Here is a 13,049-nt window from a genome sequence, read left to right on the forward strand (position 1 = left end):
CCCCCGCCTCGCCCTGAGGATAATACCAATAGGGGGTAGAATAAAGCGTGGGGCAACACAGTCTTTTTGCATCCTTGAGGCCAAGGTTGAGGCCTTGGTTTAAGTGCATGATATGGGATCAGGAATCATTCACCCTAAAAATTTATGTAATACTTGTACAATACCGATAGGGGGAAAAATAAAAACCATAAAAAAAAAAGAAAAAGGAAGAATGTGAGAGAGAAGAAGGAAGGCAGGAACAAGAGATACTGTAAATAGACAGTGGAGATCCAAATTCAAATTTGTATCGATATCTACTTAGGGGTATTTGTATCTGGTAAAAGGGTATTTAGATCCAAATCCAAATTATTTAGAAAATAATTTTCTGACCCTATTAAATAATCAATTAATGATTTTAAGGGTTCTTGAAGTTTAAACATGTTTTAGAGAATGAGGAAAAGAGCTAAGACGACTTAGAAATATTAAGAGCAAATTATACTCATAAGGGAGAGGAAGGTCTGGATTACATAAGTTAGAGAGTAAATAGATAATTGAAAATTCAATTTCGATCTGCATCAGTATCCATTTAGGAGGTATTCAAATCCGATCAGGAAATATCCAGATAGATCTGTTTCCGACCCGGTAGATATTTTGGACTTTCCCCCATAATTTAATCTCTCTACCGTAGTAATTCTTGACAAACAAACACAGCCTAAGAAGGGAAAAGACTCGAGACTTCGCTGCCTGGTTAGGGTTTATCGTGCAGGGTTTATCCGAAAACGGAAGAAACTTGCGAGGATAATAACACGAATCAATCATTTTTCAATCTTCTATCTATTCTCTATTCACCGCTACAAAATACTAGTCACTTCTTAGCGTCTCAACTCCCCACCTCTTCTCTTTTTCGCTTTGAAGCTCGCTCCGCACTGCTCTGTAATCTGCTTATCTACAAGCTTGTTAGCAATGGGTAAGGGATCGAAGCGGCAGAAGAAAGACTTCGGAAAACCCAAGGAGAAGACTCGAGATGAGTATTTCCGGGAGGAAGATATGGATGACGAAGTTGATGCATGTAATTTCATTGTTTCTGTATAACTCTAATGTTTTCCCCCCTTTTTTTGATTCAATATCATTTAAAAGTCTTTTGCCGCCTTCCATTGGTGTCATAAAATTGCAGTTCATAAGCAGAGGGATGTAATTCCGCTGGACGTTGATGGGGATGAGGGTTTTGGGGCATCTGATGATGATAACGAGCAGCCCGTCTTTGATTTTGAGGTTTGTCGCTTTCTTTTCTGAATTTTATTATACTACTTACCATAACCTACTACTTAATCAGCAACTTCTGGGTTAGGAAGTACATCATGACTAATGTATATCTATTTTCTGATTTGAATTTGACAAATTTGAGCTCCTGGTCGTGGGGAAGAGTGGTGACATTACTTTAGAGAATAGAATCTAATTGATGTGCTGACTTCTTGGCTAAAATTTGTTATGCTGTAGGTGATACTGTAATTACACCTTCTTACTTCTCTGGTTTCTTTGGCCAATTTTATGGAGTAAAATGAGCAGGCTTAGATATGTTCAGTTATAAACTTTGTATAAATATTTAGAAGCTTTCTTTCTTAATTAAGAGAGTTGTTGACATTGTGTTTGTATAGGGCGAAGTCTTGTTCTAGTATTCTTAACTTTCTACTGTATGCAGGATGAGGATGATGACGACGATGATGATGACAGCGATGATGATGAGGATGATGATACCCAACTTACTGGCCTTGGAGCAAAAAGTAAGGAGAATGACTCATGAGAGTTGTTAAGTCTGTTGTATGCTTCTTCTTCCGAGCTGCTAGTGTAATGGCATGAGTCTACTCTTGGGTAAATTGAACTATCCAGAACTAGGCCAAATTTGGGATGCCCACACTGAACCATTATTGTTTTCAAATAGAACTTAGATACTAATTTCAAAATTTTTGAACATGCTTTCGTTTGAGTGTCTGTCGACTTTAAAGATATAATGATGGTCCTTATGAGGTGTTAACTTATTTGCAATATGTAGGAGCTGTTACAAATGCCCACAACATTCACTTACACAATTGAATAAGGAGGATGGCAAGCAAGTCTGAAATTCAATCCATTGCTCTTGTTCTTAAAATTTTCTTAGTTTGGGCCAACCTTATATCCTAGCAGCACTTGCATTTGAAATAATGGCATGTAGGAGTATTGAATCCAACCTGTCTTGTTAAGACAAATTTCATATATATTTTCATGAGTGAAATAAGTTGGATTTGTGAAATATAGTAGTTGGGACCCCAGCTTCGTCACATACGAAACCATGTGACATTGTCATTTGATTCAGTCAAATGATGATTGCACTTGTGAGGATTGTGTATTCGGCCTGATCAATTGGCATTATGAACTATTAGCTACTGAAGATTGTGCTTATGTTTCGGATGGAAGTGTCTAGTTGTAGATGTTCTAATTTATGACTTTTATTATTTGTTTGTTTTGTTCTCTTGTCCCATGTTGTATGAGACTCCTAACATGGGATTCATTCCAGCAATTATGATTCAAGTTCCTACATAAATTGGGGATCCAATGTACTGAACATTCAAGAACTTTGCAGCATTCAACTCAAAGACCTCCTTATTCTTAGATTGCTTGAAAGGAGAAGGAAAACCGGTGCTGAGTAACTTCTCTTTGTCACTGGTCAATATTGGATATGATGCAAAACTCCCTTTCTTGCCTGGAAAGCTTAAAACCGCCACCTCCCTTGAGGTTCCTTTGCATATTCTTCTGATGTAGCTCCCTGCTGAACTCTGTGTTGAACCTGACCTGCTGCATCCTGATTTATTTTCTCCTATTTCTTTGCAAACATGTCCATCCTAATCACTAGATCATCAAATCTGCTAACTTGATATCATGTTGTGCAATATGATATTATCTTCTAAGTTTATTGAGAGCTATAGCTATTTGGATGTGGTGTAATTGAGAGTATGCTGTTGAGGGCCTACTGGATGTTTATTTTATGTACTGTTTAGACTTAATTTATGACCGTTAGCTCATCAGAATCACCGGTGCCTTAGTTTGATAATCTTAAGTTGAAATTTGTTTTGCATTGAGTATGTCTTCCTATAGACTAATTAATTGCAATTACATTGCTAGTTGTGAGGCAACAAAAGTTTTTACGACAAAAGATTGGTGGAGTTGAGGATGAACTGCATGATGATGTTGAAGGTGAGGATGAAAAGAAGGCTGTATGGGGTAGGGGGAAGAATATGTACTATGATGCAGATAATGTTGATTATGAGGTAAGTATTTGATATTCTTTGCCTTTTTAAGATGACCAAGGGATGATGTTTCCTTCTGTATCTATTTAATGTATAGAGACCATTAAATTGTAGTCTCCATTCAAAATTTTACATTTTACCTCTAGAAACAATTAAACCTGTGATTTACAAACACATGCGTATGTATTTTTGGTATGAACTGAATTATTAAAAGAAGTAATATATATATATATATATATTAAAAAAAAAAAAAAATGCATATTTTTATTGGAATTTAAAGCTACAATCAAGTGATGAGGACCTCCCTGCGGAGGAAGAAGCAGAGGTGTTGAGGTTACAGAAAGAGAAGGCTAAATCTCTTTCAATGGAAGATTTTGGACTTGAAGATGCTGAGCAGGATGAGAGTGACTTTGATGCAGAACCAAAAGTGCTAGAGGTGAGAATTTCATACATCAATATACTACTATGTAGCTTACTGCTTTTTTTCCCATTTATTTATTTACATATTTAATTCTGTTTTGGCATCCCCAACTAAATGAACAAAAGCGTGACAAAATTAAGGTTGCAACAGGGTCGGGCTGGGCTGGGTTTTTTTAAAAACCTCAACCCAACCCTAGGTTCCCTCAACTCAGCTCATCCAACCCAACCCTAGGTTGGGCAGGGATATCTCAGCCTGGTGCAGCCCTGTCGGGTTCAACCCAACCCAGATCTGCCTTAATTGACCCTGGCCAGGCTGGGCCGGGTTGGCCCCTGATTGACCCTATTAGCCCCTAAGTTTTGCCATTTCAGGGTCAGGCTGGCCCTGATTGACCCATCTGCTCCTAAGTATTATGCTAAACTATTAATATATTAAATCTATATTATTATATGTAATTACATACTGTGTTAATATATTCTACTAAAATATCATACATACTATTATTTTAAATATGCAGGGTTGGGCCGGGTTCAGCCCAAGCCCCGTCTGGCTCGATTCCGGGCCTGAAAATCCCAGCCCAGGCCCGCCCTACAGGCTGAAAACACCAAGCATAGCCTTGCCCAGGCGGGCTTGGGTGTGCCGGGCCAAACTTGCAGAAGATGATAGGTGAATTATCATTTTCCTATCTTGTGCAGGATCTTTTGTTTAAAGGGACGGCCTCAGTGAAGCCTCATGCAAGTAGAGAAGTTGAAGATGACACAGGGACAGCTTATGAGGAGGTCAAAAAAGACATTAATTCTTTGTCAAGAGAGGAACAAATGGATGTTGTTTATAGGTGAGTGTTTTACTTTTGCTGTGTTCAATATTTAAACTGATTTTGTTACTGGAAAAGAGATGGAAATTCCTTTTCTGTTTATAGCATTGAACTTATTATTGGATTTTATCAGACATGTCCAACACATGTATTCTATATGTATGAGTGACCAGATCTCAGTAGTTAGACTGAGCCGGGTAAATTTTAGGTTTATCTAGTTTGTTCTAGTTCAAGTGGATTGTGTGATTAAAAACAACTCTTGTCATTAGATACTCAGAGAAAATCCCCCCCCCCCCACCCCCTTTTTGTCTTTAGAGGATCTCCAAGGTCAAACGATGGATGTTAAGTAGTTATCTACTTATCTTGGGAGAGGACCTGATGAAGTGGCAATCCTTTTTGTTCCTTGTTTGATTTAGATAGACAAAGGAATGTTTGCAAACTATGATTCCATGATGTTATGATGGATGAGTTGGGAATTGGGACTTGGTAGTGGTTTCCTTCTAAGCTGGTGGTCTGTTTGCAAAAAGTGCATGTTCTGTTGCTACTGGAATATGGGTGTCTTTGGAAACGGTACTGCTTATGTTTTTCATCATAGGCCATTGAGTTTGAATGGACGTCAAACGTCCCTTTCAGATTCTTTTTACCTGTGTGTGCGCATGAATATTTGGCCTTTTTTTTTGGGGGGGGGGGTTAATTGGGAGGCCTTTGTCCTGCTGCTTTGCTGGTTTTTGTCATGTTCTCTTTTCAATAAAATCTATTATTCATGAAAAAAAAATTTGCTTTATCCCTTCTTTACATGAATTACATCGCTGTGGATCCCAAAATAACTTAAATTCCTAATGATTTCAAGATGAAATGAAGCTAGGATGTATAAAATCGATTTAGATATGTTAGGTCTGAGAGCTAATTATATATCTAAAAATGTGGTAAAGATTATCATCTTTGCTGTCCAATACAACTTTTTTTCTGGGATTTTTTTAAGTAGAAGCATTCAGTTTCATATAATTTGTGTATCAAAATTCAACATGTCATGGAAGTTCCAAATGTTTGAGTGATGCTTCTGTTATCTAACCTATTACATGCTGCAGTTCTGCTCCAGAGTTGGTTGGTTTGCTGTCAGAACTGAATGATGCACTTGATGAACTTGAGAGGAAAGTGAATCCACTTCTAAGAAAGGTACTTCTTCCTTCTGTTCATCGTGACCCCCACCACTGACAATCAAAAGTAACCAACCAATGGATACTTTGAACAGGATGCCAGACCTTGACCTTTCCCATCTACCTGGAAGAGTGGGAGTGCTGTGTTTCACAGCTCCCTTCTTCCCCCACCGCTTCCCCCCCTTTATAGAATAAAATTGAGAATAGGCAGCAGCACATCCTTTAGAAAATATTGAGACACAAAGGCACCAGCAAGGCAAGCAACTGAGTTAAGAAGAATGAGGTAATTGCATAGGCAGATCAATGATTGGAATCAGATCTTCTCTCTTCCCTAAGAGTCTGCTAACCCACTCATTGATCTACAAAGAACTTCATGACCATAACCTCTGCTCAATAGTTGGATCTGTTGGTCTGCATGGATCATCAGAAACGGTGTGACAGCAACTTCAGCAGATGGTCTCAATGATTGACATCAGATTGGTGACAGCTATCCCAGTTGTGGATTGGGAATGAGTATCCTAATACCAAAATAGATTCAGATGATCTGTGTGGATCAACTCTCTATGATTACTGTTATATCATTGAGATCAACGGATCCTTTAGATCATGATCCAGGATGGATAATTGATCAGGAGGTTAGTTGATTTGTGTCCAATGAAAAACCCTTAGATCAAGTAAATGGTGGATACCAACCTCCGTGCTTGTAGATCATGTGTATGGCAAAGGCAGAGAAATCAGATGGCCTTCACCCATTATCTGTGTTTCTTTGAAAACTCAAGTGGGCTCTTTCTTGACTGTTAGTCCTGTTCAACAGTAAACACTGCATACCTAAATGTTTTCGTTATTTCTGAAGGTAGAAGAGAGTAAAACTACTGGAAGAGGAGGTCTGCAGTATTTGAAGACAAAACAACTTCTATTGTTGACTTATTGCCAATCTATTGGTTTTTATCTTCTTCTCAAGTCCGAGGGCCACCCGGTTCGTGATCATCCAGTAATTGCTCGCCTTGTAGAGATCAAGAGTTTGTTGGAGAAGGTCCTCATATTCTTTCTAATCTATTTTTTGAATAATTATTTTTAAGTCACAGTGAAACATCTTGCCCAAGATATTGTTCATTAAGTGGCTTATTGTGTTAGGATTGAAAGTCCTGTCAACCTTACCATTACTAATTCTTGATTGCATTCAAGAAATTGTATAAACTGTTCTCCAGTGATTCATATTCATTTCAGAGTGCATTAATGCTAAAAATATTTTATATTTTCCATTTAATAGTATGGGGCTTCTTCTAGGATGCCTGGGGTGCCAGTTTGAAATCATATTTCTAGAGAATTTTATTGGCAGTGATTGTAGAAACCAAAGTACAAAATTATTCATTAGAAGTGATTTTAGTTTTGTTCCTCTAAAATTGATGCTTAATGGCAGTCTTATTAAAAAAAAAAAATTTCCTCACAAGCATCTATGTTTTGGCTTCCATGCGTCACATATTTTTATGCAAGATAGCCACAGGTGATGTGTTCAGTCATTTCCTGCCTCCATTTCTTCCTTGTTTCTGAGCTGACATGTCACATGTCTCCAAGTGTCAATGGTATTATTAAGGAAGTTTCAGATGTTTATTATTATTATTATTTTTTTCAAATATAAAAGTTTCAAAGGTATTGACACATTCCACTGGCAGGTGAAGCAGCTTGATGGGAATCTTCCGCCAGAAATTGAAGAGTTTCTCAATAAAACTGGTGGGACTGACTCGGGAGCAAAAGTCATGCAAGATGTTGCATTGAAATCTAAACCCTCCACCGCAGATCACAAATTATCTCCCACCTCATCTGCCGAAAACCAGGAAGTAGCTATGGTATTTATTAATAATAATCCTGTTAGTGATTTATGTATTTCACTGATGTTACTGTAAGTTCATTTCTCAAAAATTCCCATTATAATTGCAGCCGCGTGAAACAACGGAACTGGTAGGGGTAGGCTTTCTTAAGGATCATGTCAACAAAGCAGAGAAACGCAAGCGTCAGGTCAATAATGAATCATTAGCAATGATATTTCAGACAACCTCTAGATTCTTTTCTTCTTAAAAATATGCACATTTCTTTTAATCGGCACAATAACAGATGCATATGAAATATGTTAAATTAACAGAATGATCAAGTTGCTGTGCAAAGCATAGAAATGCTGAAAGTAAGAGCGAGACTTGAAGAGAAGCTGAAGCAGAAGGGTGTTTTTAAGTCTGTAGCACCAAAGCCGGATAGATCTAAAGAACGTCTTGTTCAACCAGTGAACAGGTATCAATTTGTTACGGGACTCATGTTCTGTTCACTTACATTGAGAGGATTTTAGTTCACTTAGATTGCAATTGGACAGGAAGCTTGAAACATTAGATGATTTTGATGATGAGGTTATCGATAAGGAGGCTGGAGCTCATGGTTTGAATGATGGGCACACAGGTTTGGCACACTCAATGTCAAAACTTGTTGCTGCAAATGGGAAGAAATCCAAGGTATGGATCTTCTTATGATTTCTTATAGTTCTTCAGAGAGACCTCATGGTGGTTCTGATTTTCATCCTATTGTCAATGGATAGCGAGTGATCAGTTATTGAGGATGGGAATGACGGATAATACCCAATAAATAATTTTTCTTCAAGTGAATCTTCATTAATTTAATGAACTAATGGTTGAGAGCCCAGGGCCCTTAGGTAGTTCGGTGTTTGTTCGTTCCCTATTCTATAGTTGGCTTAACTTTTATAATTTTAGGGGCAGTTTGATACATGTTGAAACAGACCCGTCTGTTTGCGTCATGTCTTCATGCCTACCATGACTCTGTTCTGTTCTCATTATGCTGCAAATATTTGTTTTTGTCATCTTTGCTGTTATAGGTTATTTAGTGATTAAGCATTTCCTGACTTATTTCTAAGTATGTACCTATAATTGTTTTGTTCAAGGTTGTTTCTGGTGATAATGATGCACCTAAGAGGGATGATATTGGAGAAAGACGAAGGAAGTATGAACGCCAAGTTCTTTCAAGAGTGGGGGTTGAGTTAATGGATGATGATCTCAGAAATCAGGAGGATGACCAAGCTGAATTGGATGCTAATTTTGATGATGATGATGGTGAAGGTGGGCAATCAGAAGGGTCAGAAGATGAATTTTATAAACAAGTGAAAGAGCAAAGGGCTGCAAAACTTTCTGCCAAAGCTGAGCTTTATGGAAGGTTTGTTTTAACAAATATTGCATGGTTGCTGAGGTTTTCCAACCTTCTGTCATTGTTTAGTTACACTTTTTAAGTAATTGGTCATGATTACCTATTGAAGAAGAGAACAAATTCAGACTAATGCACTAACCTCGGTTTGGGTTACTTGCTAGTATCAACTGATTAAGAAATAAAGTCAGATTTTGCTTCTGGGCTTATTCTTTACCTTCTTTCTCAGCCTGGACTCAATTAGGATTCTTCATTCAGATTCCCGTTTGTTTCCAGCTATAAGACCCATGTAAAACGAAAAATTTAAAGTAAAATCTTGTTTTTTATACTTATTTTACCCAAAGAATTTCCTTCTCATGTTTTTTACCTGGAAACAAATGGAGCCAAAACCACTCAGCTGGCTGAGGATTTTTCTGATCCAGGTAGTAATGGGTCACTTTGCTTGTGTGCGCCCCATGGGCAACTTGTATGACCCAATTTTGGCCCCTTGCTAGTCTGAGGAGGAAAAATGTAACTGAACTTATATTGTCTCAAATCATGTTCTCATTCTTTTCATTTTGCTCTCTTTCTCTCTGCAGAGCCCCAAAAGTCCCTTCGTTGCCAGAAACAGAAGTTGCAGATGGTAAACGTCATATTACCCAGCAGGTCAGTAAATTCCTGGCGTAAAATATTCCATGTTTACTTCCATTTACTAGTTCATCTCACCATATTTCCAACAATGTTTTTGACATCAGATGGAAAAGAATCGAGGACTTACTCGTGCTCGGAAGAAGCTTATCAAGAACCCAAGGAAGAAATACAGGGTATATTAAAGAAAATATTCTAGATATTCAATTAATCCAGCTAACAGTTCCTGTGAATTCACACTTTTTTGTTGCGTGTTTTGCAGTTGAAGCATCGGGATGCAGTTGTGCGTAGGAAGGGGCAGGTTCGGGAGGTCAAAAAGCCAACTGGTCCTTATGGTGGGGAGGTATCTGGTATCAATGCTGGAATCAGTCGGAGCATCAGATTCAAGAACTGACTGCCCTCACATTTTTTTTTTTTTTGGGTGTGGGGTTACAGACCAGTTCTAGTTTGTTTATCTTGTGCACTTCATGGTCAGATCCTTCCTAGTATGTAGTATCTCTACCATGGTCCAATTTTGTTGTAGCGATTTTGTTCGTCTATCTATTAGAAGAATATATTGAGAGGAGTTCGTTTTCTGTTCATGTTCTCCCAAATGAGTGGATTGGAATATTACAATATAGCTTGAGTTGCTCTTCTACTTCGGTTCCTAAATAATTGAGATTTTCCCATGCTGTTGGAATATTACAAAGGGTTGAATTTTCGTCGAGAGATGGACATTGACCATGAATGCAGATATGCAGTGTAATTAACGCATCAGCAAACTGGTTGCCATCTCTTAGAAAGTAGTCAAACGAGTTTTCTTTAAAATTTTGGGTCAGATTCTTTATACACTTCTGATATGGTGTGAACTTCTTGTCTTTGGTTTTCCATCTCTATTGCATTTGATAAATCTATAGAGATGAATCATCAAATATTGTTGGTGCATTTGAACTTCCAACTTGAATGCACCAGGGATGTGGGACCTATCAAAAAGACATCTTCATTAGGAAAGGGGCATGCTTAGTCCAATGGTAAAGGTACGAATTTTGCGACCTAGTAATTGAAACAGCCTTTCGATATCTGAGTGTAAAGCTGCGTAGTTTTCATCTCCCTGAACCTAGCACATACAAGAGTCTGGTGCAGAGAGTACGTCTACTAAATCTTATTCCAATGGTAAGGTGGGTTCATAGGTGTAACATACTTTCTATTACACACAACATATAGGCAACTGAAGAGCTTGGAAGACTTTTTTTGATGAAAATAAAAGATATTAAACATGAGTTTGACAAACCATCAAAAACAACATCAAAAAATAAAACTACCTCTATTAGCACTAGTAGCTAAGTCCCAAAAACACATCATAGTACAACTAAAGTCTCTGCATTTATACACAATTCAAAGATCTGAATTTAATAAAGATTTCCCAAAAGGTCGCAATTGACTGGAGGTGTCATGATGAACCAATAGATGGTTGGGGAATAAGTTGAAGTAAGCTCCTGTAAGAGAACCAAACTTCACTGATATTCCATCCTTTTGACTCCGCCATGTTTAGTCCTTGAAGTATTTCAAAAGCCTAAGTCTCCTCTGTAGTTGTGGTTGATGAAATCCCAATTCTGAGAAGCTTGAGTTGACCTTGAAAAATATGCTAATACTCCAACCTGAATTTTTTTTTTCTTTCAAAAAGTTAATAATACTAACACAAACTATGATGTGATAATTCAAAATAGGTGGAGGTAAGTATCGTCTTATGATGCCTTCAGGACCATTTGTAATGGAGTTATCAAAGGCAACAGAGTTAGAATTTTGTATTTACTTTAAATCAGAAAGCCAAAGATTAACATTTTACAAAATAGGTTAAGAATTTTCGGTCTTAAACCAAAGAGGGCCAGTAGCTCAGATTCAATCAGCAAAGTCACAGAGGAAGAAAAGGTGAACGGTAGATTTGTTTCCTTTCCATTTTTGAAGGATAGGAAGGATGGATGCAATGCAGAAAATGGCATTGAAGCAAAAAATTGAAAGAAAAAAATCATTGTTCGAGTCTGTCAGACAGCTGTGTGACCACCCCAGGACTGTTAACCAGCCATGGGAACGATCCTATACCGCTTCATGAGTCATTTAACCCATCGAAGCTGTTAATCACGCTCTGATCACATAGCCACGCCTCATCAACCAGACTTATGTTCCTGTCTCCTTTGAACTCAAGGATACAGAGGTACGAGCCTATAGAACAGATCCTGTTCAAGTAAGGTCGTGCACAAATGAGTCAAACTTGTATTTAATAACACATATTTTCTCTCACTTATTTCCGATGTGGGACTAAACCTTTCGACAAATCTAATCCATAATAGGGAAAAAATAATATCCAAAAGAAGGGGCAATCAAATATTACTAGTTCGAAAGCTCTTTGTCTCCATCCTTTATTTCATATATGATTTTTGCGGTTCTTATGCATTAATTATAGTGGCTGACTGCTGACATCATGGGTGCAAATCTCATCTAATAGACTTTTCTCATGGGTTCTCGTTGAAATGGTTCAAAATATTGAAATAATTCTTTCCATAGCTACATCTTTTCTTCTTTGGCATTCGGAAACTAGCGAAAAAAAAAAAGGGAGTTGAGATAGTAGTTCTCTTTTTATTAATCTTAGTCCGTTAAGATTTATTTCTTGCCATGTTTTAGGTAAGAGTGTCAAAATCTAATCTGAATCAATAAAATTTGATCGAAAAAACTTCGATCGAACCAAATCGATCTTTATTGGATTGATTTTAGACTAAGGTATATTGGGACCGGCTGAAAACTAGTCCAAATCGAACCGATCACTAACCAAACCGAATGAAATCGATAAAAAAATAAATGATTATAAAATTATAAATTCATGAATTAATTATCAATTTTTTACAATATTAGTGAGAATATTTTTTATTGTAAGGGGAATTGTTACGAATCAATGGATATGATGTTATGAATAGAAAAATTGATTTGTAAATTATAACAATGCTTCCATTGATTTCCTTGCTCATTATACAAAATTAGTTGGATAGTAAAATAAATGATTGGATAATAGAGTTCATTTTTTGATTTCAATATTAGTTATCTTTTTAATAATTAGTTATCCATCGATTTCAATATTAATTATCTTTCTTTTACAATGATAAATCATTATTTAATCATAAATTTAAATTGTTTTCGTCAAATCTTTTATCACTATATATTATTTCATCATGGTTCAAGCTCGATAATAAACTGGTCTAAACCGATATTAACCAGATATTGAAAAACCAAAATAAATTAAAACCAAACCGGACCAAAATCAAAATTCCTTAATGGACTGATTTTGATCTCGCTCGTTGCTGGACTGAAACTGATTCAACCTACACAAGTTGAAAGAGCTTCTCTCTAAAATGTTTTGAAAAGACCATAAGATCTTGTTCAAGGAATGTTGTAATCATAGGTGTTAAACTCATAATTAATAACACAATTTTTGTCTCACATGTTTCCAATGTGGGACTAAACCTTTCGACAAATCTAAACCTTGATGGAAAAGAAATAATAAAAAAAGGGAAAGACATGTCCAAAAGAAGAAACAATAAAAATAA

General features: G+C 36.9%; 1 protein-coding gene and 1 non-coding gene across 2 annotated transcripts; one reads left to right on the top strand and one right to left on the bottom strand.

Annotated features, from left to right (window-relative positions):
• Positions 1 to 679: 679 nt before the first annotated feature.
• Positions 680 to 10,111, top strand: LOC122090562 (something about silencing protein 10). The gene is made up of 16 exons (XM_042660202.1): positions 680 to 1,048; positions 1,154 to 1,251; positions 1,679 to 1,760; positions 3,136 to 3,281; positions 3,541 to 3,696; positions 4,374 to 4,513; positions 5,581 to 5,668; positions 6,503 to 6,682; positions 7,323 to 7,496; positions 7,588 to 7,665; positions 7,790 to 7,932; positions 8,012 to 8,147; positions 8,591 to 8,859; positions 9,426 to 9,492; positions 9,582 to 9,650; positions 9,737 to 10,111. Exons 1-16 carry the CDS (start codon positions 943 to 945, stop codon positions 9,866 to 9,868), a joined length of 2,064 nt encoding a protein of 687 aa, XP_042516136.1. The 5' UTR covers positions 680 to 942; the 3' UTR covers positions 9,869 to 10,111.
• Positions 10,112 to 11,489: 1,378 nt separating this feature from the next.
• On the bottom strand, positions 11,490 to 11,705 carry LOC122092531. Its single transcript, XR_006144189.1, has one exon. It is a non-coding gene; the product is annotated as a small nucleolar RNA U3 (small nucleolar RNA).
• Positions 11,706 to 13,049: the final 1,344 nt, after the last annotated feature.

This window comes from Macadamia integrifolia, chromosome 10 (assembly GCF_013358625.1).
Source record: "Macadamia integrifolia cultivar HAES 741 chromosome 10, SCU_Mint_v3, whole genome shotgun sequence".
NCBI classification, from domain to species: Eukaryota; Viridiplantae; Streptophyta; class Magnoliopsida; order Proteales; family Proteaceae; genus Macadamia; species Macadamia integrifolia.